Source organism: Ciconia boyciana, chromosome 1 (genome assembly GCF_034638445.1).
Source record: "Ciconia boyciana chromosome 1, ASM3463844v1, whole genome shotgun sequence".
NCBI classification, from domain to species: Eukaryota; Metazoa; Chordata; class Aves; order Ciconiiformes; family Ciconiidae; genus Ciconia; species Ciconia boyciana.
Genome location: NC_132934.1, coordinates 38,394,440 through 38,420,295, shown reverse-complemented (window position 1 = coordinate 38,420,295; position 25,856 = coordinate 38,394,440). Strand labels below are relative to the sequence as shown.

General features: G+C 42.0%; 1 protein-coding gene across 1 annotated transcript in view; it reads right to left on the bottom strand.

The window, feature by feature from the left end:
* Nucleotides 1–24,577, bottom strand: part of TBC1D30 (TBC1 domain family member 30) — a 56,845-nt gene extending 32,268 nt beyond the window's left edge. The window contains exons 1-2 of the mRNA XM_072863014.1: nucleotides 24,310–24,577; nucleotides 21,771–21,935 (exon numbers count right to left, since the gene is read on the bottom strand). Of these exons, the coding sequence (XP_072719115.1) occupies nucleotides 21,771–21,935; nucleotides 24,310–24,577 (433 nt within the window). The remainder of the gene's footprint in view (nucleotides 1–21,770; nucleotides 21,936–24,309) is intronic.
* Between the last annotated feature and the right edge of the window lie 1,279 nt (nucleotides 24,578–25,856).

The window sequence follows — 25,856 nt, the reverse complement described above, 5'->3', positions numbered from 1 at the left end:
CACTTGACGCCTGTTAACAGGGGCCAATATTGGAATTTCTGCCGGCAATGAAATGAGCTAAACATCCAGCAAAGAGACTCCTCACGCGGAATTCTGGCCTACAGCTGGACATGTATAGATAAGTCCTGCTGCCCCTTTCAAAAAGCTGTCCTGGGAAGGAGTCCCACAAGCACTACCAGACCATGGAGCAAGGGGAGAGCAATGGATGTAACGGCACCCCCATGCCAGGGCGGCCTGGGGTCAGGGCCTTCGGCCAGGGCTGCTCAGGGACAGCCCCAGCGGCAGCAAGAGCAAGCAGGCTGGACAGTTTCTGTGTTTCTGACTCTCCAGCACAGAGAATTTGAACATCCTCAACTAAAATAACAGCCTTTTCTATGAATCTAAACTGCAGCTGCACTTATTACTAATGACATGCCATGCACTAAATAGTTAAAAGCTATTCAACAGCATTTTATTAGATGCATTTTCCAGTGCTATTTGACCTAACAGCATTGTAAGAGGGCTTGATACAGAATTTCAAACTAGTGGTTTGATTGACAAGAAGGAAAAGTATTTGAAATAATGATAGCTTTTACAATCTAAACCACTCAGTGTTTCTGTGGAAAGCAGATTTATCACACCACATTAGTCATTCTCAGAGACGAAGCTACCAGAAGTCCGAGTCTACCTGCCAACACCTGTAGCTTTGAAACAATTTGTTCCTTTATTAAAAAGATGTTTTTCTCAGCCACATTACAAACATAGGAGAAAACTGGCAACAGAAAAGCAGTGAAGCCAATTATATAAAAGATACACAATATAAGACACAGAAACAAGCCTTTTTTTAAGATCAGTTATAGCTATCTTTAGAAGTTACTGTTAAGTTTTCAGGGAAGCGTGATTTTGATCATGCCTCTTTAAATATCTGGTTTGGTTTTGGAGAAAAGTCAGTACATTTGAGCTGCTAGCTTGCACTCTGAATAGATAATTAAGTCTGTGTGTCGGTGGTTCTTTTTTTAACAAAGATGACACTTCCCTGCTGATGTAGATGATGCAAATCACTCTATTTCAGTGCCAGCTGGAGATGATGATTTAGTGGTTAAAGCATCAAATTTGAAATGAATTAATCTCCCTAAGTGTACAGATTGTACCAATGGGACTGTAACAGAAACATTTACATATAGAAATAGCCATGTAATCTCTTTAATATTATTCTCCTCTTCCTTGAGCACCATACACAAATAGGACCAGATCGTTCTTGGATCGTTTCAGGACTGGCTAACCCAACACCACGTGCTGTTGCCCAAAGTCTCAGGAGCCATAGCCAAAGTTTCAGGAACCACTCATTATCCATGCAGTGATAATCAGTCATCCCACTAAACTGAACATAATCATGTTACCTTCAATTTTTAAACAATTACAAATCAGCTCTAAGAAAGACATCAATATTTAACTGATTAGGAAAACCAGCTCTCGAAGTGAGAATTTGGTGTCCTCATTACTGCTATTTCTCCTACTTGCCATCTTGTCACTCTATAAGAAAACTGGAAACAATCAGGACAATCATTCTGTGACTTGGGACATGGCTACTTCTAAGGACCAGCACACCATTAAGGAGCTTTCCTGCATGCCAGACAATTAACACATTACTCTTAAGAAAAAAATGCAAAAATGAACTTTAGTAGACAAAATGAAGAAGCCAAGTCATACTAATGGGTTTGATGACTCACTGGATCATTAGCACAAATGGATTTTAGAGACACGGATAAGCCTCCCATTAAGCATCTCTCTCTCTCTCTCTCTCTCTCTCTCTCTCTTAAGGGCAAGAGACTAGCTTCTAGAAAAGTGGATGGTATTGGGTTTTAACCACTGATGAGGCAAAGCCTCTAATTTGCCTGTGGCAAGATGTGTTCTGCACCACTCCCTGGACTTGCAGACATCTAAGCATGACACTGCATGCCAGCAGCTTGTATAAATTTGCTGTATTCACCACTGTTAAGCTGTAAATAGTCTTCAACAACAGGGAAATTTCAGACAAATCACTGTAGTTCCAAATTGGTGAAAACGCAACAAATTTGAACTCAAAGATGTCACTAGATGAATCTAGTTTGATCCACCAATGCAGAGAGGTCTGGCCATGTCCACAAGTCCTCACCTGCAATTACTGACAAGACAGATGATGCTCAGAAAGGATTTGGCCGGGGGCGGGGGGAGGGATCAAAGCATTTTGGCTAGTCCAGATATTTCAGCTCCAGACATTTTGTAATAATCAACCTGAGACTTTGCTTTTTTCCCCCCTGTAGTTCATTTATTTCCTCCCACACAACAGAGTCACTTTCTGAAAAACCTTACCTCCTCATTTGGTATCTCTTTCGAGTCTTACCACCACCTGCTAACCTTGCCTTTTTAAGGCCAGAGCATACTTCACAAGAAATACTAGTTCACACATATAACTTGCTTAATTGTTACAGTCGGCCTTACAGTGATCAGTCCTATGATCACTGCCAGGTTTTGACATAAAGAAACAAACTTCATTTACCTTAAACCTCCCCATTCATCAGCCCACTCCTGTCTGCACTGGGACGACGAGGTAAAAAGACAGGCAGCTAGAAAGGGAGAATGAGCACAAGCAGATGGGGCAGTGACAGAACAGCAGCCGAAATGGGGCCACAGACCAATCATGCTTTTAAAGAAAAGGACATGTTTGTTTGCATGGAGCTTTAACTACCCAAACCCAGGATTACTGGAAGGCACAGTTCACTGGTTCTTTTCTGATGTGTGCAAAGAAGACTGAATGTGATCAAAAGACTAAAAATGGTAAGACATCTTCAGCTGGGTCACTGTATTTCATGAACTCCACATCCTCCCCTTTTTATTTCACAGAAAAGTGTACAGACATCCTGTAATTCTGATTCGCATCACAACTTCCCAGTAAAATGGTGAAAGTTTGGGCAGAAAGCTTGTTTGCCACACTTCTGGACACCTGTGTTAGCAAAAATACTTAAAGCAACACGTACCCATGAAAAAAAATGTAATAAATATGTTGTATGATAATATTGTAATATGTTTCATCCCAAAGCATTTTAGAAATTATGTTTAGGCAGCATCACTACACCAGCTGCTGATACAGCAAATATCAGAAAGAAATGTATATCAATAGGATGAGGAGGGAAAAAAAAAAAAAAAAGTATTGCAACCACAAGACAAAACCTATTGTATTGACCACATCATAGAGCCATTGTCTGCTAAGCCCCAGAGTTCCGTATACTAGCTTTAAGAGCCCACAAAACATAACCAGAAAATGTAACCCCATTACCACTTGGCTTCAAATAGCTCTACAGAAGTTAGAAAGTCAAGAAATTTTAAATCTGTATTAACACATGTTCTGATGTGCGTTCTAGTTCCTCATGAGCCTCAAAAGAGGAAAGATTTCACTTTCAAATTGTAATGTATAAGAGAAAACACATGGAATGAAATATGTCCACTTTGGAAGGAAGAAAGAGTAAGGCAGTTTGAGATTCTCCCAGGAGGCAAAACTATTTTAAATAAATTTAGCCCGTTAAACCATCTTCACCACTGGAGCACAAAATTCCTATCCTACCTAGTCCTATATGTGTTCTATTATTAAACATCCCCTCCGCCAAAAACAGCTCCGCTTCCTTCTGCTTGATCCTCAAAGCCTAAAAACAAGCATGACCCACCTGGAGCTTCACACTCCTCCAACGCACAAGATGGAGCCACCTCTGACAGCTTGAAAAGAGGCCTCTGGCTTGTTGGGTCTTTGACACTGAAGGGGTGCAGGTTCTACAGCGATGCTACAGTGCGCGTCCTTGAACATGAAAGCTTGCAAGGTGGCACAGCCCAGCACTCCTCCCACCTCAGCCTGCAAGTAGAGCATCACCTCCTGCATTGCCAGTACTGCTCTACAGCCTCTGTTACTGACTTGCTACCTCAGACGCTGCAGGCGAGCAGATGCTCCGACCTACCAGCGAGCTGTAACTATTGTGTGGACCACCAAGCACAGAGCCTGTACCACTGTTTTGCATAGCCACAGTTGCATGAGCACATGAGGAGGGAGTCTATAGGTAAGAGTGAACAGATCTGTGTTATACAGAAGGAGAAACATGAGTTTGGACTAACAGATTCAGTTCTGCCACCAAGCTAGTCTCTGCTCTCAGACAAGTAACCCAAGGTTGTCTTTACTGGACAAGAGATGGTACCAAAACCAATATAAAAATGAAGTTTTGCTACTGTATTTGTGCCTAGAGAAGGTTCGTTTTATGCACTTTCAACAAGCAGCGCTCAGGAAAATGGTGCAGTGTGTTGACACACCACAGTCTCATCAACACAGCATGAATATTTTAAACTTTTCTATTGCATTAGTCATCATTTGTATCACTTTGTACATAAATGTCACAAAAGAGGTCAGGACCTCACTGTGTCCTGTATTAGATATCACAGACAAAAAGAGGAGAGCCAACCCTTGCCTACAAAGGTACTCAGCGCAAATATAAACTACACAATGGACAGGAAATAACATCTATGATTTTTCAGAAACAGAGAACCAAGATTTAAATTATTAGTCTCAGGAAGCGTGCAGCAGAGCTGAGAAACAAATCCAGACAAGCTCAATTCTAGTCCAATGCATCCTCTTCCTTTAGACTTCAGGCACATAGCCTTCTTACTTATTTCCCCCTTCAAAAACTGACAAGACAGTAAGTACTCTTTAACATAACCTTCTCTTGAAGGAAGTCCTAAAACAGCCCACTTGTTCCTCGAGGATTTAAGACAAACAGAGGATGTGGGGAATTCTCTTATTAGAGCACGCTGTCTGGCCATGGAGCTTTGCTTATAGCTCAGATGTCTGAAAGAGAATATTGCCTGCACATGTTTAGCCATATCTATTGGGGACTGATCTAGAACACCATTAAAATAGCACTGCTTAATGTAGTGTATATCTTTCAACAGGAAATGAATCTTGCAGGAGTAATAGTCTTGTAGAAGCTCACAACTGTATACATACTACATGATCCTTCAGCTTATCACAATCACAAGGATTCAGCCAAGAGAGCTTCAGACTCAAGATTCTTCGTTATGATCTTTAGTATTTTTTTGTCATTCTCCCCCTTCCCTCCCATACACAATATCCACTGCCTTCGGTACTACACACGTGCATCCACTAGGACAGGACTGATGAGAAAAGAGCCAGGTCTCCTTGACCCCAACATCACCTGCCCACAAATGTGTGTTGTGATTTGTCTTTTGGGAGTGATGGACAGTTACACCTAGTAAGTGTATTTGCAAGTTGAATAATATTCATAATCATATTGCTTCTTGAAATTTTTGGCAGATACAATACACCCTGAGAAGTATGCCAAACGTTTCCAGCATCAATGAAAACACTTGAAATATCATACATCTGTAATGAAGGCATCTGTAAATCAGTTGTGAAAGCCGTTTCTAGCAGTTTACAGCACAATGGGGTGGAGCTGTGATGACCAGGTTCCCATCTAGGGAGACACCACATTCGTAGGCAGTGAATCAGTGCAGGGAAGGCTGACTGCAGTCCCTCAATTCATAGGTTGTTCTTAGAATGGCACAAGATGCTTATGCAATCAGATCACGTAGGTGAGAATATAAAAGCATCACAGGTTGCTAAAACAGAAGTACGGACATGCCTGTAACCCCCTTGAACCTGCCTATAACCTCTCTCCATTTGTAAATACATAGCTATTTCCATGACAAGGGAGGTGCAGAAAGACTTGACATCTGTACAGTACCAGGGCTAAGGCCAGCAACAGCAGAACTGCGTGTACCTGTCTCCCAGACCTCCACTCAATCCAGTAGAGCGTGAAGCCCCTATTTTCCCGAGTTCTTTAGGAAACCACTCAGCAGTAAGCTACAAGCTTGTCTTAAACCTGCCTCTACAACACAATCACACTGAAAGCTAGGAATATGTTAATTCAAATGCTTTAGATCACAAATTATTAACTCTCCTATGTCACCAACTCTCACCATCACACCATTAAAAAGCTAGTATTCTACAGCATCTGGAGTTCCTAGGTCAAAATGGTTTTGAGGACAGAAGAATTAAATTTGATGATAATTCAGCAACCCTGAGCACATAAGCAACAGCAACCAGTGCCAATGGGCTGGGTACAAATGGTGGCCTATTTCACTTCAGGCCCATCACTGGGAATTGACTGTTCCCAGAACTTAACAGGAGAGAATTGAAAGAATTCCTGAAAAGTAGAAACCGACTCATGTTTTTTAAACATCATGCACCACAGATCACAGGCATCACAAATATTTCGGAAGAAAAAAAAATCTACTCTGACATTACAAAATAGATGTGATATGGAAACCTTTATCTTAACATAGGGTTCGATGGCTGCACTGAAAGGGCAAAGCAGAGATTTAACTCGGAACTGTCCATGCGGGAAACAAAAAGGGGCTTAAATATAATATTGCTTGATCACAAGACAGAAATAAATTAGTTCCCCTTATTATGCCAGTAATAGAGGACAACAAACTTGCACAACTGAGTACACCTGATATTCTGTTAAAGCTATTTGTATTCACTGCAGCGCCCATAAATCCTAATTCTGAGCTACAGCATTATTGCAGTAGGTGCTGTACAAGCACAGCAAAAAACAGACTGCCTGCTTTAAAAGAAAGAAATAAGAGAAAAGAAAATACATTAGCATATGGAGGAGCACAGGGAGACAGTGAGATGATATTGGAAAGCATGATGGACAGTAGTCTTATATTAAGACCTGCTACTGTGTTTGTGTAGGCTTCATGGCAAAGATGAGTACCAAGGGACACACATGAAGGCATAAGGTCAATAACAGGGCTGAGGGATTAGGTTTTAATCATCAACTCAAGTTCAACATGGCTAAACATCTACAAGGAAATACCAACATGGGGGGGAATCGAGAAGGTGCTTGTTTTAAAATAAGTGTGGGATGGAGGTAGGAGGCATGAGCTAACCTTGAATACTGAGCAAGAACTGACAAGGATGTGACAACAGAGAAGAGTAGGTTGTGAAGAGCTTTGGATATTAAAGCAATGAGAGCAAGACATTGACTAGATCTACAATGACCATAAGGGAAGCATAGGCACCTAGCACTCATGTGAACACCTATGTACAAACACTAAAACATAAGTGTGTTAATCACAAGCTGAAGTCCACTGCTACATTTAAGTCTCTGTACATATATACATTGTGTTCCAAAAGGACAAAAGTACACCCAGCAAAAAGAGTTCGCAGAAGCTTTCTATGTCCCAAATGCTTCCAAAAAGCTCTTAATCAGAGAAAAATGTTAGATAAGTAAGTGGATGGATCTTCTCATGTTGTTAAATTGGGGGTGGGGGGGAGGGCGGAATTCAACAACAGCATCCAGGTTTCTTTTTTTTTTTTTTTTCTAATTTGGTTCAACTGTATAAATAAACTCTAAAGTTATAATTGCCATTTGAGGAACACAGTGATCTGTGTTGTCCTGATGAAGAAAATAAAAGAAATGTGAGGGGGCAGGGAGTTAATTTATTTTACTTATCACCTTCACGTGCCGACTATAACAGTAAAGCAGATCATATGCAGTTACATTAAGCACATAGTTGCATCTCATGAGCAAGATAGAAGACGTCATGCAAGGACTGCTAAAGTAACAATATATTTTAACTGCTGTAGTAACAAGTAGCAAAAAGTCTAGAGTTAACAACTGGAATAAAAGTCATAGCAATGCTTACATGCTTGATAAAATATACAGAGAGGACCTTTTAAATAAAATACAAAGTAATGAATTGAAGTGAGGTCTCAGAGAGCAAATGCCCTTTTTTTGTCAGAGAAATTAACTGTCCCTACTGAAGCACAGAATTAAAAATATTATTTTGGTAAGGAACATATTAAAAAGAAAAATTGTTTAAGAGGCCTACATAAAAATATTGCTGAAAAGCATGATTATAAAAATTAAGAGATGTTCCCTGACCTTGCTAAATGATATTAAGGAAATGCATATCTTGGCCAGTATTCACACCCCAGAATCCTGCTTAAATGTTACACGGTCATTTTAAAAAACAAATCACCAAGTCAGCAGAAAAACTAATGCAACGTATGAAAAAAGAATTCTGACAGGTATGATTTATAGGCATGCTTAAGATAATATTTGCAGAAGAATGGAGGTCATAGCAGATTGCAGGCTCCCAGCTCTAAAACTGAGCTGCTCTTCCTTTATTAGAATCTGGTTATTTGCTTAGCACCTAGCATAGAAATTGAATTTTACAGTGTGGATCGCCAGCTTTGTTGGTCTGACCTGTTACTTTAGGAACAGCATGATTTCAATCCCCCCAACATAATTAACGAAAGAAAAAACATCCTATGTCCCCAAGACAAGATTTATCCACAGACAGAACACTTTCAAAGTTCTTAGATTAAAAAGTAATTGCCAAAGTCAGAAAAATTACTAACCACAAAAGGCCTTTGCTTTGGGCCAGGAAGCACTACGGGAATGGGACCATGTTTATACATAAAAGTTTTTATATGCTGTTTAGTACTTATTTGCAGTAATGCTACGGACATCCATCAAAGACTAGGCTCAGGCTGTGCAAGGCTTTCATTAGACACGTAGCAAAGAGACAGGTTGTTCCTGCACTGCCCAAGGATAAGAGAGTCCTGCTTCCAGCACAGATCTTCCCTCTTCTAGTACACGTGGCTTCTGCAGACAGAGGTCTGTTACACAGGAACAGAAACAAAACCCTTTCTGGGGTTGGGGAGGGGAACGGGGTTCACTCCAAGAGAAGCTAATATAAGCCCCATAGAGCTCTTGGAACCACAAATCTTGGTCAGTCAATACGGAAGTCCTCCACCACCACTCAAGTTCTTTGATCACACATACATTGGTTCCCATTTGCAGATGCCACGAGTTCTGTAAAGAAATGGAAACTTTCCCATGAAGTTTTGCGTGTATGTGAAGCTATTGCAACTCCAAGTCCTCCAGATCACATAATTCCCTTCATCTCCCATGTGGGCCATAACTTCACAGAGCACATTCTGCAAGTGTTGGAAAAGGAAGCAGCTAACAAAGCAAACAAACCTCAAACTACCACCTCCCCTTCCTGAAAAAAAGTATGTACGTTAGTCATTTAAGTAAGTTTGACACAGAGTCAGTTTTTTTGCTGAAGTTCGTGAGTAAGATGAAGAGGAGAAAATAGTTATCAGTCACAACAATGTTACTATTCCAAGCTTTTTTACTCAACAGTTAAATGACAAAATTTCAGTTCATAACCCACTCTCACAGGAGAAGTTTATTGAACTGAATGTGTTTAGGATTAATCAAAGGCTCACTTAGTACTGAAGCCTTGAACCATTAAAATTGATTTTGAACATGTACAATACCAGGCAAGCATGAGTTTTGGTAACAGCAAAACTCTTATTGTTTATTTATTACTGCGTAGCTTGGGACAACTCATTTCACTCCTCTGAACATGTGCTGCTTCTATCAGCCTTTAAGTGGTCTTGTCTCATTAAAAGTTTGTTTTTTCAGAGAGCCTTATACCATGTGTTTGTCCAATGACCAGCTCATTAGGTTCCTGGTTTCACTGGACCTCTCTAGGCATTACTATAAATATTAGTAATATTTAGTTCCTCAGATTAGTGTTGTTCTTAAAAAAAGATCAGCTATGTGCATTGATTACCTCCCCATTCTGACTTCCTTTAGTCTCAGTGGATAATTATTTTTCCTTCAGGATCTAAGACCTAATACCTATTGCTGCCAACAACCATTGGATAAGAAATTAGCAGTACCATATTGAAAAGAAAAACAAACCAAACCCCCACATTAAACTGTTAGCTATCAATGATGCCTAATCCAACCCAAGAACCAAAACCTGTTCATGCTCTGTATTTAACCATATGTATTGTATGGATGGCAGGGAAAACACATTGACCAGCACCAGGTTGCTGTCATTTTAGGGAGGTAACTATAATTATAGGGAACTAAATTTAGAAGCTGTTTCACTGCTGGCAAAACATAGCAAGAGGTTTCCAATTTTTACTGAGAAAGAGATATAAGTGATAGGTTTGTGTCACTTGCTTTTTAGAAAGTGTTCTGGTAAGATGATGTAACATGGAGATGGAACATGGACTTCCCTGGCAAATTTCAAGGGTATGTGTGGAGCACTCATTTACTACTCAGTAAGTCAAATTCAGGTTATTAACAGCTTCAAGGAGAAAAACATTTTAAAATCTGAGGTTCTCTTTTAACCCTTCCTCCAGAGCTGCTCCAGCATAAAATTATAAGCAGGACTATTGATCCAAACAGACTAAGTTCACAGCCTACTTTTCTAGCACCTTGTTTTTACATGTCAAGCTTATCTCACAAAGCTGCATAAACATAGCTGCTAGCACTGCCTGATGCTCCATAAATCAGTCTATTCCTAGCATTAATTATCCCAAGCAGCTGTTATCTTCCATTTGATCTTCAGTATCCAGGAAATCTTTTCTTCAAAGACTAACTCAGCCAAAGAATGTTTAGCATGTGCCTTATTCGCAGATAAAATGCATCTGTGTTACTTAAAGGCCATGTACCCTGTTGGGCATTTTCAGTGAAGCCCCATTAATCCTCCTGCAAATTCACAATGGTGTTTAAAAAAAAAAAAAAAAAAGCATTTCACTAGGAAAAAGAACAGCAGAGTTACTTGTACTGAAGTGTAATCCCCAGAAGAATAAAAGAGGAGATAGTGCTAAGCTAGACAAGTGTGAAAGACTATGCATACAATCTAATTGCACAACTTTTTCTCTCAGGCTGTTTCCACATCCAAAAGCTTGTGAGAGAAAGATTAAAGATTGCAATGACATGGTATTATAGTTATGCAGCTCACACAGCCACCCCTGCTGTGAGCTTATACACACAAATAAACTCTTATATCTTCGTTGTCCAACATTTGCCATAGATGCCACGGCTTTTCACTACCTGCAGGAATCAGAGCAGGATCTGTCATTGGTTCAGAAGCGTCTAAAGGATTTGTGAAATACGAATGCACTCACGTGCACTCCTGACACATCACTCCTTCACATGTGGCCTTTGGCAGCACCGGCTGTACAGCCAGCTTCCTCGCAAATTCCCACTTAACGCAATGAATTTCCAGGTTATAGCCTGGATGCTGACAACACCTCGCAGCAAAGGGCACGACTACCGTCCTTCAGGTGACTGCATGCCTCCTCAGTTCGAGCCGATCAAATCCCACCTTCCAAAGTTACTGCAGTACCAGAGAAATAAGATATCACTGGGTTGAGAACCACTTTGCTCAGGCAAATTAGTATATAAGTACTACAAATATTAACCCCACACACAATAATCTATCACATTAATCCCTATTTCTAATACTCAGGAAGTATTTTATGTAACAAGTACTATCCAATACATCAACTTTTCATGGCACAGCTGTTGTGAAAAGTGTAATTCAGTGCACTCAGAACTCTACATACATCACAAAACTAATCCTGCGAGGTCAGCTACCACTTTGCAACAGGATCACAGTTACACGGAAGAATATGGAAAAGGTGGTAAGCAGTCCACCTCCGAGTTGTATGCGTACCCAAAATAAACACAATCTCAGATGTAGCACTAACTCAACCATTTTACTGTTGTCACAGCTGCTAGCACACTGACAAGCAATATTTACAACATCCTGTACCAAACGTTGCAGGACAAGAATTTGGTAGCAATTCCACAATCTATACATTCATATACTGAACAATCTGCATTTTTTGTTGCAAAGTGGGCCTAGAATCAGCAGCCAGATTATCGCTTACTGAAGGATTTACTGAATTTACCGTTCAGATCCATGAAGTTCAGATCCATGAAGCAATGAAGTATTTATTCTGCAAGAGTAATTTTTTATATTGTAACCACATTGAGCCATTACTATCCCATCAAGTTCCTATGTAACACAAAAAATATTGTAGAACTATTTGGGGGTGGTGATGGTGGTGTAAAGTAGTTGTAGCTAGATAAGCAGTGGCTGATGCTCTCACCACCTCAGGTGACCACTACAGAGTGCCCCTTTCACTTCAGCAGCAGAAACCAACTACAAAACATGCCTATGTGACACACTTCAGAAAGGTCAATTTAGCCCCACTTCACCCTCACCCCAGATGTCTGCCATTCTCCAGGACAAGTAATCAAAGCGGGGAGAGAAGGAAGGATGTAGGGGTATGGCTCTGAGTTTCGCAGGGCCCACAGTTTATAGAAGTTGGACACCATGGCTGGTTGACCAGGGTCTCCCACGTCCCACCACACTCCTTTGGGTGAAGGCCTGGTATCTCCCAAAGGGTAAGTTGCTGCCCTAGGCAGCCACCTGCCTGGCACAATATGCCATGAATCAGCTGATCCACAGCTCATTGCCTCTGTGTGAGGCACATTTGGGGCTCGACGGGCAGAAGACAACAGGCAGCTGAAGGCTCTCTCCTCTCAGAGCCAAATGCTTGAGTTCAGCTGATCATTTTGCTCAGCTCCCACCTGGCTCTGAACCTCTGGCATCTCCCTCTCCTGGGAAAATCCCACCCCTCCAGAGACAGCAGCTCACTGAACTGGGAAATGAGCAGCAGCAGTGAGCCAGGAGGCAGGACCTCCTTCAAGGAGGTCATGATCTCTTAGAAGCAGGCTCCACAGTCCCCAGGAATTTACCAGCAGCGATCCCAACTCTGAATGCAGCCAGTTTCCGAAAGTAGCAGTGGAATGATATTTAAAAGAAAAATGTGGCAGTCAGGTATATTCTTATACCACCTGCTGATATTGAGCACTGCCCAGTGCTGCTTGAAACTCTAAGCACCTAGATCCTGATCAGACTCCCAGGTTTGTAACAAAAGCAATCCTACCTCTGGATCCTGCCACTAGTCAAAGCAGCTGCCAAGACAGTTTGCTTAGTTAAAACCTGAAGCATGTAGCTGAAGGAGTCCATGATAAAAGCCATTTTTCAAGAACTGTGCAAGTTTTAGCCAAGGATGAACACGAGATGGCATTTGTTCAGATGGGGCAGGGGGGTATTTTCAATGGAGGTAAGACACTTCAACGGTGAGAGTTAGGGACAAAGCAGCATAGCGTGAAGTATGTGACACGGAGAATTAAGGATTCATATAATCCCTAAAGAGGCAGAAGGAAAATATATGGCTCAGGAACGCATGCTGGCTCCCCAGCTCCCTAAACCAGCCTGGCAATCCCAGCATTGAGCAGCCAGGGAGTAAGCTGCAGAGATGGCTGGCTGCATGTTCCCAGGAAGATCTCCAGTACCAAAGTTAGCTGGAACCACTTAATAGAAAGCTCTGTCATAAAATACCAGCTTGTGGAGAGCAAAGTCCTTCACAGCAGAATGTTATATTCGATGAAAACATATTTCCACATGCTAAAAGCTCAATTTTGACCCTTTTTTGGATTAAACATTTGAACATCTTACTTGAAAATGGCTCATTACATAATATGACATGAAAAAGGGTGAGGTGTCAAAATCTGAACAAAGCATTTTAGTTCAAAATGTAAACTTTCAGAATTTTGCTTCATAAGCAATTGACTTTTGTGAGTGGGTGTTTTATTTCATGCTGGAACAAGATATTTTTGTTGCTGTATTCTTAAAGCAGAATTTCCCTTAAAGTGAGGATTCCAGGTTCTGTACTGCTCTAAGCACTAGTTCTTGCCATCTTTTGAATTCGATATTCTGCAATGGGACAGACCACAAGAACTTTTCAGTCGAGATATGACCAAATCAGACTGCAAATCCAGCCTCTTTCTTTCAAGGAAAAAAAAAGAAAAAAAATATTATCTCCTTTTTAACACCAGAAAAGGAAAGAAATTTTACTTCATCTTGGGAGTCAAGAAACTGAAATTAGCCCCAAAGTGGCCTCTGAGGGATACCAAATCACACAATTTGCCAAGTTTGTAAGGAAACTGATTGGACAGTTTGCCAATTTAGAATTTATATTACAGCTTTGTTTTACAGTGGAGAATACCAGTAAGAGAAGATGGCAGTCAGCTGAAGTACTTTGAATTAGCCAGCTAAGGTCTTCTATGGACTCACACACCAGACAGCTTTCTGGGGCTAGCACAGATCGTCCTGAAGAGCTGGCTGGAGGCAATGAAGTGGGGTGGCCTCTCGCAGTAGGGCTTACCAATGCTACTGCTCATCAAGTGATCAAAGATGTCAAAATTCATTACCTACAAGATCCATACTCGGTGTACACATCCCATCAGCAGCACAATTACACTTTGAGTCTGGGAACTTAGTTGATAGTTCTCTAGAAGAATATCCCATGAGAGGCAATGGAGCAGCACAGTGCTGTATCAGAATTTTACTGACTTGCTGATCTGTTAAACTATTTCCCCTCACACTGCTTCCCCACATCTCAGCATCCTGGCTGCACCACTCAAAGACCAGTTCCAAGATCATATTCTCATCAAAGGAAAGTAACCATGGAATTCACTACCTGAAAACTCCCCAGGATTATTCAGTTAGTTGTTAGTTGTCAGCCTTTAATACAGAGATGACACTTTTCATGTGGGTAACTTCCAAAACTGCATAAAATACTATGATAGCAAACTCCCAATGGCATTTAAAAACAAAAATCATTGCCCTTGCAAAGCATCACCACCTTGATCAGTGTTCCACACTGCTGGTATTATGCCTGATAACACTCACTTTTCTTTCTCCCAGACTCACTAACAGATATCCAGAATACACAATCTAATTTACATTAGCAAATACTAAACATGACACACACCTACCCATTGCAACATTTCTCCATGACCTGGTGCACAGCAATGAATGATGCTGTTTGCAGTCCTTCTCCTCCAAGACTAGTGTTAAAAGGCAAGTAATTGTTCTCAGTCCAGGCTCCCATTGCAATGGAATAAGCTTTCAGACTTCCCAGAATCTTGGCTGGCTGAAGCTGAATGAAATATGATAATGGAACGGCATTTCATTTTGTATTCACCACTATAGGTGGCTCTTTCGAAGGGCTCTCCAGCAATATTTTTAAGCATCACACAATTTATTAATAATGCTGGATAACAATGAACAAGTTGGTTAAGAATACACTTACATCTACAGTCATTTTTCCTCATGCACAGCCCATACGCAAGGGACTGGCAGGTGAACTTCACCATCCAGATCAAAAGAACTGCTGCCCAGTGGCCAAATGCAGGTTACAGACCAAGCGCACAGCTACCACCCACACTGAGCCAGGCTCTGGCATCCCTAGATACAGGTTCTCTCCTTTTCTAACTGTCCCATTACTTCACTCCTTGCAAACCAGCACAGGACATAGAACAGATTACAAAATTGTTCCTAACCAATCCTCAGCCCACCTCCACATCTTGAGTCATAAGTAACAGAGAAAGCCTTCACTGTATGCAGCATAACTAACAGTTTGATGAAAATAGCAATAATTGAAAATCAATAGCAATATTCTATTTATTTACACATGTATTGCTACAAGTAGGCAACTGACTGTAAAGAAAATTCAGCCTACCTTTGGCAACAGTTTAAACAAACAACTTAAGATGACTATCACATTTTCAAGCTCATCATTCTGTTTCATTCCATTTCCCTTTCCCCATCAAAAGGCTTCAAAGGACAAAAGATCAGGTAGAACTAAATTAAGAACAATTCGTTAGGAAAAACAAAAAGTAGCCACAAGCAACATTTCTTAAGTATGCGTTTCAAAAAGCCGCAGCATCAACTTAAAGGATCGAATTGATTAGCACCCACGAAAGGTAGAGACTAGTAATGTAACCGAGCACACAAATACAGATGAGGTAATAGGAAAGCTACTGAACTGAAACATGCAGCCAAGTGAGTCATTTGAGGATGACTCACACGAAATCAGACTCCATAAGAAGTAAACCTCCTATTTTAACTGCATCAAAGGATGAATGTACTTTTGATAGATCAATTAAATAGTTATCGCTATAAAAAGCAATAGATCAATTAAATAGTTATCGCTATAAGAAGCGATACAAACAGTGGAGACTGGGGGGGAGGGAGGGGGTAGGGCAAACTTGCCACAGTAGCAGCATTCACTGAGTAACTCAATTCTTCATAGAGAAAGAAAAAAATTAAACCAGAGAAATTGAGCTGTTCCAGCTTAAAGCATATTTATACAACTGCAAGAGTACACCAAACTACTGGGAATTACTGGAGTGGGAAAGGACAGATAAGCCACATGCATCATTTGACCTGCATGAATTATTCCACATGTACACAAGTGTTTGCCCCATGTTATGAGACGTCTGATCCAGAGTGACAATCAAATCAATATTAGCTGTGTTAACAGTCCACAGTATATTGTATTAAAGCTGTTCTTACATCTTTAATCAAACTTTGATCCTATGAACTAAAATTTGTGAATGTATGCCTTAGTTTTATAACAAATGTTGAGGGGAGAGGAGGGATGGAGAAAACTGGTGAGTAGATAATTAGCGCCTGCAGGAAAAAGACAAGGAAGAACATATGAAAGAGACCAAGGAATGATGCGAGGAAAACTCAAAGGTGGAGAGCAGTCTGACTGAGAGCCACTCGTAGACACTGCAGGGTAGACAGGATGTAGGGAGGGGAAAAATGGAACAGGGCTGAGAAGTCCAACATTTAAAGACTGGGATCAAGTGAGAAAAGCTTATTAGCTTTTCTAAGAGTTAGGAAGGGGAAATAAAAGTGGAAGATGGGACAGGACACACAGATGTGGCAGGACTGAAGCTAAATGGAAACTTTGGAGAGAGGGAGCAAGGAGAGAGAAAAGAGGAGTTTAATCTAGATGTGTGAGTACTTTTGCATATCTAAGTTGCACTTATCCAGAGACACCTGATGATGGTGATCTTGCCCAGTCCTCTCCTAACCAACTCATACAACTACAACATCAGGCAGGGCTTTTCCAGTTTCCTCTGAGTGAGTTCCATTCTCTGTAGCATCAACTCTCCTCACAGGGTCAGTAACACATTGTCAGAAGTTGACGAGACTTCATAGCCCAGTCTTCTACCAGGAAACTTTGTCTGTCCCCTGGGAACACGCAGGGTACCTCTCTGTGCCCAGTTGATGCCAGTTTGTGTTGGCTTTCTACCCAGTTAAGATGCACTCAAAGAGATCACAAGTATTGCTAATAAGTACATACATAAACCTCTGAATTTCTGTAGGTAGACTCCAAAACATTCAGCTCACTCAATCAGGAGCTTCTGAAAACCCTCTGTACAAAATGTGGGAATTAATGATCTCAGTTATAATTAAGAAGCCATTTGTCATCATTTTTCAACTGCTTCACATATGGAACCTAATACTTCCTTTGTGAACAACATTTATTTGACAGCCTGTGCCTGACCTTAAATATTTTAATCCAATTATTGCCTGACTGCATTTGTAAAGCGCTTCCCTTCATGTTTAAGGAAAGGATATGAAAGCCACCAACCTATGAAAGTCAGAGATACACCTCTATCTCTGCATTAAATAAAATATTCTGTCTCCCTCTACTGGCTCTGTGTTAAATCAAACCAGGAAGAGAAAAAATAAAACTAGAAAGCTAATGTTTATGGTTATCCTGGAGAATTCTGTACAGGAGTCAATGCTGAAATAGCAGAAGAATAATACTTATCTTTAATCTTAGTTTCTAAACAAGTATTAGAACAGAGAATACTAAGGGTCTTTCTGAACACAGCATGAGACCCATTTAAAGTTATTATAGGTATATAGCATCATAGCTACATAGCACCAAATTAATGATCTCTTTGTGAAATTTTCTACTAAAATTATTTCTCCATTAAAAATACAAGAGAATATTAATGAACCTTCTGTTAATATAACTTCAGCTTATTTTATATTGAATCCGATTTAAGCATTCCTGCTTGCTTCCAGCCAGGCTGAGTTACAATTGAGCTGGATAATTGTACTTATAAATAGTTTATAGATAATACATGCTTTTTTTTTTTAAATTAAAAAGACAGGCAATCAAAATTTGTGATTCAAGGAACTTCCGGTTTGCAATTTGATCAGTCAAAATATATTTAATAATATGAGCAAGCCATCACTGTATAAAATACACGGAGAAAAGAATGAGATGGCTTTTGCATACTCTTTAGACGATAGTTGCAAAACCTTGATTTATTTTTTAATGAATTCTGCTTTTCTCAAATTATATAATTACACGCATAAAGCACTCTGCTTTCTAAGATGGATTTGAAATAGTTCACAGTGCTACAGAACAAACTTATATCTTGTTACTCCAAGTAAGTCAAAATCACAAGAGCAAGAGAAACGTGTGCCTAGAAGCCATGTTTGCCATCAGGCCATCACTGTGATTTTCTCTTACTGTTTTTCTTTACTGGAATATTGTATTTAAATTTGGGTTAAAAAGTGTTATTAAAATGAAATTGGTCAGTCATATATCTTACAAACTACAAGTACAGCACAGTGTACTGCTTTTAGCATGTATCCAACAGGAGAATTTATCCTTCCTCAACAGAGCCATAGCCATTCATGCTTCTGAGCAAAATGCATTTCACTCTGCAGTGAATTTTGTTTTCTATGGTAATACCTATTTGTATGCAAAACATACATCACCTACCAGAGATAAGGGTCAACAGCATCATGAAAAACACAGTAAGTTATGAAGTCATCCCTGGTGTCTGTTTGTTCCTCCACATTTACTCTATCCATTCAACAGTTCAAATGCTGCAGGCGCTGTGCCGAGTACTGAAGCACAAGCCAGACATGGGCTTCCCAAGCTGCTAGAGCGCCATGCCTCTTCTGTGCACTGCACAGAGACCGAGAGCCAGCCCAGATCAAAAACTGATCCGTGGACAGCTCCCTGTGGTCTGAACATACACAGTTTTAAGTATACAGCTTTTTAAACAGTGTCTGTTTTTCCTCTGTAGAAGTAGTCTAAAGCATGATAGACATTTCATCAGAAAATAAGGGATCAAATTTATCAGCCCTGTAATTTCCTAACTAACTGAAGTTACCACTAGGCATGAATTTGTCAGACAGTATTCGAAAAGGGTCTGACAAAGCCAGAGTTAAGCATCAAGACAGAATTTCCATCTTTTCCCAAAACAGTATTTGTTTGCAATTGGTCCGTACAGATTGCTTAAAGGTAGCATTCAAACATCTGAATGTGAACTTTAGGTTAATTTAAAACTAGAGTTCTACCTCTACATAGAGATCTTACTATATGTGGGGGAAAAAAATTCCCAGGGTGACAATAGTATAAACACACCATGAAACTCCACATAAATCAGTTGAAGAATCACTTATATTTTGAAATGTTAGAATTAACGATAACACAACTCCAAGAAATTTTAATTTGCCACTAAAAAATATATTTTAAAAGGAAAAATATTTTAACTTCTCTATACTTACTTGATAAAGATTTTAGTACCACAGGATATCATAATGTTAATGCTGTACACAAAAGCACATTATAAATCTTTATGGCACATAATGTTATATTGCAAGTATATACTTTCATCAAAACCTGGAACAACAAAAACTTCTACAAATTAATAATAATGTTTTGAATATTTAAAAATGAGAGGGTAGTCTACAGAAAATCTAGTTTCCAACGGCTTTAGTGAGCAGAAAAACTCTCTTACATTTTAGGGCAGAGGGGGAGGTGTGCATTTGTTAATGTTCCATCACATTAACTGTTCTTTTTTTAAAGTTAAAAGAGGAGAAAATAGATCTTTCCACTGTTAGCATAATAGTTTTGCTGAGACTTTAGGACTTAATTACATACTCAGCAGCTGCACTTCTCAAGCTACTCTAAGCAATCACCTTCTCCTGTGCACCCACTTCTACCACCCTCTGCAGAAACTGGAAACAGGGGAAAAAGGAATTACCTTACTGGATCAGCTCTCCAGTTTGATTCATTATATCCCACACAGGGATTCCTACTACTACTACACAGGAAATGGTACAAAGGCAAGAATAAACAGTTGGAGGGAAGAAGACCGGTTCTGCCTGCCTTTGGACAGCTCTTGGTGAAATATTGCCTCAAAGGCACAATTACCAGGAAATTTAAAGTTGTACATCCTACAGCAAAAGCTTATTCCTGCATTCTCTGTATAGTGCTAGTACATTTATAGTGAGCAATAAAAACACAGTCTCAATCTATTCCAAAGCAACTGAAGTTACCAGGAGTCGTTCAACAAATCCCAGTGGCTTTGGATTAGATCTTAGAGCAAGAAATAACTAAGTTTTAGGTGCCCTGGAATACATCTGGATTTTCAGAGATATAAACTGAAAATTAACACTAGGTAAATATGCTACATTAATAATAAAAATATCTCACTTAAAGAGATGTATATACAAACCTACACATAGTCTTCAAAAAACCTGCATGCACATGCATGGATATTAGGCAATAAACTGCATTACTTCAAAACTTATCTTAAGTTTTAAACTGCATTACTTAAAAACAAACCTCAGTTGTTACCAGCACATTTTAAACATAATGCCCCATTAATTTAAGTGTAAAATGGTACCTGAAATTTGTAAAAACACATTCATATTTAGGATGAAATCCCATATCCCTTTCAGTCAATAGGTTTTTACCTAACAAATGAGGTCAGGATGCTCAGACCTTCAGAATTTATAGTGAAATCCTCTAAATACTTAAACACGTGCAAAATTCAAGTAGTCTCATTTAAAAAGAGACTACAGTATATGCTTAAGTGTTAATGGCACCGAGGACTCAATTATCAAGCTGATGTTGAGAAAGAAAAAGAATAGGTGAGAAGAAGAAACATGCCTACACAGTGCACGACAGCCAAGAACTTTCATGCTAGGTTTAAGTAAAACAAAGGAACGCTTTTAAATGCTTGAAAATTTAAGTTTCACGGTAATAGACAAACCCCTAACTAAACTACATTAGCACATGCCACTACAGTAAGATTCTTTTAATAACGTTTTTACATGCACCTCAAAGCTCCTACAGGCATTTTTGTTAAAAGACCATGCTTTTTTTACTGTACCTGAACATTTCTGTACCTGTCACGCTGCATGTTAATGAAAAAATAAGACAGGGAACATTAGGTTATTTTCACATGTCCTTTCTAAAGGTAAAATTTCTATTTATTTGTACATATGACATTACATGCAGTTTCATTTTAGCAGAACTAACGAAAGCACTTCAGCCTATCTTTAGATGACAACTTTGCCAAGTCAAATAAAAAGGTTTCACTGTGCTGGAAGAAAGAGCTAAACAATTAGAGCAACACTTCTCTTTCCCATGCATTCCCTCTGAAATTCCAAGAACGCAGGTGTTGATAAAGAGGCTTGAAGGAAGTGGGTTTGTTTTTACTAATACTCTTCATCTTAAATCAACTTGATAGAAAGGAGTTACACGCTATTAATAATGCTCTGGGAAGACAATTGCATATGCTGTCTATAGTTTCCAGTGAGAAGAATTTCCACTTCTAGCATCTCCCATATGAAAGCACACAATTAAACACACCATGCACACCAAAAAAGTCAACTCGGGCTTTCTGTGAATTAAAGCTGAAAAAGCCTGGCAGACAATCTATGGTAAGGGTGCCGCACCAGTACACAAGCTGAGGCTACGGCAGCGTACCTACTTCAGCTAGTTGAACTTTGCCTGTTCCCAGATGCCACTGACTGGAAGCCAGTCATATCTAAGGAATAGCATAGCCTGGCCTCTGGATTTTAAAACAAGCACGAGGGCTTAATTGAAATACTGCCCGCAACAATGAAATAAACAACTTACACTAGTACACACGTACACAGAAAGTACTTACGTCGTTTCTGGGAAACCGCCTGTAAACAAGCTGTGACAATATCGCAGTTCTTCTGGACTTTACGTACAAGCCTGTCTTTCTGCTTCAGAAGACGAAGCAACTTTGCTGATTGAACAGAAATTCTGTAATTCAGTTCTCGTTTTATAGTTGCTAATTCATCGACATCTGCCAACAAGCAGAGAAAATAACTTCAGGTCAAAACAATCATGAACAGCTTCTTGTAGTTGACATGCAAAGTGACTTGCCCCACGGACATTTACACATACAAACTTTCTATAAATTACAAGTTCTATTGACTGGGACAATTCCCAATTATAAACATTTTCAGGATCTGAGCCAAAGTCTTTAATTTTCCTTTAAACTAAAGTACTTCAACTCATTGCACAGTGTATGAATCTTAATAATTATACTGTTACAAACTGGAAACATCATGACAGATGTAGACAGAACATACCTCTAGTAGTGCAAACAAGGGGTGTATTTTAAATACAGTACCTTCCAGAAGTTGCCTGTGGAAAATATCCATGGGGAATAAGCAAATGATAACAGACAAATGAACATGTTCAGGAAGCTGCCTGCAAAGCTAGAAATGCAACCACAGGATGAGCTCTAAGTGGGAAACTCCTTCCACTAAGATGCAAACAGTCTGCAAAGAGGCTTCAGTCATGGCCTCAACTATTTCCACTGGTCAGTCACAGTGCCACCAGATCCCCTTAGCTCACCAAAATGTCTCAGCTTATGTCTAATATTCCTGTTGTCCTTCATGTGGTAAGCTTCAGGTCCAGGAGAGTTGGGAGTTGTTGGGCAGATGTCTTAAGTCCATTAAATTGGTTTTTTTGAGTCCTCTGCTCTGTTCTCAGAGGCACACCCCACCAGTGAAAGTTTGGGTCTTGCCTATTAGATGCTGGCCTCTTCAGCTCTTCCCTGTAATAGCCTGGTGCAGCTTGCCACCAGCATCTAAACAGCATTCTGTGCCCTGCAGCTAAGTTTTCAAATCCTATCGCTTTCAATCCAACCATGCCTCCATGACGCAGGAATAAAAATAAATCAAAAAAATCCATACTTTGGCAACCTGATCCAGTGAGAAAAATATTTATGCATCCAGGAAAAGCTAGTACTAGTGGGATGGCAAACAGCTCAGCTCATACAGCAAAACTTTTTCAATAATTCTGGAGAGCTTAAAGAAAAGGACAAATTAGGCTGAAATGACAATCAATTCATCAGATAGTAAAGAGCAAGAAAAGACTGCGAGGGAAAGGAGCCACTGGTAAAACAGTCCTGTATTTTGTAGTTTCTATCCCATTTCAGCACCTGCTGCTCAGTTGGCACTCCCAATCACTGGTACCAGGCAAGGTGATTTAAAACCACATCTATGGATTTTGAGAGCAGAAAAATTAAGTTGCATTCCTACTGACTTGTACAGTCACCACAAAAGTAGTGAGCTGAATTTTATTCTTTCCCACTCGTGCCAGATAGCTGTCCCTGTAGAAACAATTAACTCTGCAGCAAAATCAATGAGTTTAAATTCTACAAAATATATTCTCAAACAAGCAAATTTCTTGTTGAGTCCCAGATTGCCACAGGACACACAGAAGAACTTGAGCTAAATCCTGTAACATCAGGTGCCATATCACCTCATTTAGAAGCCAAACACGGAAGCAGAAAGCTGTTTGCACAGGTCTGAAAAACAGGCACATTTATTTTTATCCTTGTCAAAAACAAGAATGATTTAACATCAGGAGACAAGAAGCCTTTGTAGAGCCCTCCTCATCGGGTCACCTTGGAGTTGCAAGTCTCGTTCTTCCACAAACATGCAGTGTCATGGCTACTCAGCTTTCGTAAGAATTGTTTGATAGTTTCATTTAGATTTTGGTTAGTTGACTATTACGTTTACATTTTTTTTATTACACCTTCTCCCCCCCCCCCCCCCCCCCCCGGAAGACATGCTTACCTACAAATAAGCTTTACAATTCTCAGGTTTAGTTTAAGTCCACTAGAACTACAAGTACCCCAAAAAACCCAACTATGTCTTAGGACACAGTATGTGTAGCATCTCTTCGAGCTTAAGAAAAAAGGAACTTAGCTTAAAAAAAAAAAGGGAAAGAAAAGAAAACTGGTCATTGATTCACTACTGTTAATGAAGAAAAGCACTAAACTTACAGAAAAACAAAAGCTTGTGCAACCTGTCACAGAAACCCTACTAGCAGGTGACCCCTTTTTTGCTCCCTCTGCACCTAAAACGAAAGAGGGAGGGAACAGCACACAAGGCCTTGGTTTGCAGGGGATATCAGCTAACTGTGCACAGGAAGCTTCTGGGAGAGATGGCCGTGCATAAAGGCTGCTAGAACAAACGAAGGGGGATATATACATACACATACGTGTGCGTGTAGGTGCACGGAGGCAGGAGAGAGGGGACTATAACTTTTAAGCAGGACGCCCTTGCAGGCACAGAGGATGAAAGGGAGGCGACAGGGCCAGCTCGCAGCCCGGGCGGAGCGGCGGCAGCGGGCAGAGCAGAGCAGGTGGGGGCAGGCTGTACCTTTCAGCCGCAGGTACTTGACCTGGCTCGGCCGCTGCTGCAGCTCCCGCAGGACGCGGGAGCGGGCGCTGCCCGAGGGGGCGGCCGCCTCGGCGGCGCTGTAGAGCTCGGTGAGCAGCCCGCTCACCAGCGACGAGGTGCGGCTGGACCGGCCGCTGCCAGGACCCTCCTCGTCCTCCTCGTCCTCCTCGTCCTCCTCTTCCTCCTCGGCCAGGCTGTCGGCGCTGCTGCCCGCCCTGCCGCCCGGGACGAGCTCCCCCACTTCCATCTTCCGCGGCCGCCCGGCAGCGCGGCGCCACTGCCGGCAGCGCCGAGTTCCGGCCTCGGCCCGTTCCACAGCGAGACGCGAGGGGGGCGGGCAGGGGAAGGGGGCGGGAGAGCCCAGGCCGGCGGGACGCTCGCCCGCAGGCAGGAGTGCCGCGCCCGCCTCGACTCCCTCCCCACACACCGCGCGGCGTGGTAGAGGCCGGCGGCGGGGGGGGTGTTGCACCTGCTGAGGGGCGGGGAGGGCGGCTCGCCTCGCCTCGGCTCGCCTCAGGGCGGTAACCCCCGGGGCCGGTCCCCGGCACGGTGCGGTGGCCACAAAGGTCACCCCCGTCCTGCTGTCTGTCCTGCTCCTGCTCCCTTGCCGGTGCGCGGGGCAGCCCCGAGCGGCGGTCTGGTTCTCTGCTAACGCCCTGCGCCTCCTCAGAGGAAGGCCGAGACAAGGGCGTGAGGAAATGTAGGGCATAACTAGTGATGTAGCCGTGAGACTGTAATTGTGCCGCTGTAAGTCACCGTAAAACAACATGAAAACCAGAGCTGATGATAGGGTTTGTACAGCCACCAGAGCTGGGCGCACCTGGGGTTTGGCTGGGGGAGCTGTGTCGCTGCCGCGCCGCGTGGTGCCCGGAGCCTGTGCGCTGCCGCTGCTGCTGCAGCCTCCTCCCGGAGGGCTGCCCGGCGCACCGCCCGCTCGCAGCAGGACAGCCCTGCGCACCGACCGGCGCGGCCACCGGGCGGTTGCCGTGACTGCCTGCAGCGCCCAGCGCTCCCCACGCCCCCGCCGTGCTCCTCGTCTCTTCCGGCCTTCTGGTTTTCCTCAACATCGACAAAATATTTTCCTTCAGGCCGAGAATTAATCGGCTGGGACACACGAAGGAGGCGATGGCGCTGCTAGCAGGCCACAGACGTACGCTGCCGGACTGATGGGGCCCGCTTGGCAGCCTCGGCTAATTAACGTCAGGAATTTGGTGGCAAAACGCAGTACTTAGCAACTAAAAAGAACCCTCTCAGAACAAACCGCTGCGTTGCCCGCCCTCACAGGCGCCCGTGCGGGCGGCCAGCTCGTCAGACCGCGGCCGGGCGCTACGCGGGAGGGCGCGGGCGAGACCCCAGCCCGCGGGACGGCCCCGCTCCCGCCCCATGGCAACGGCTTCCCCCCGGCCGCGGGCGGGGGCGGGGCCACGGCGGGGGGCGGGGCCAACCGGCGGCGTCGGGGGGAGGGGCGGCTCCCCGCCGCGGCGGCCGCCCAGGCCACGTGACGACGCCCCCCCGCCGCTCTCCCG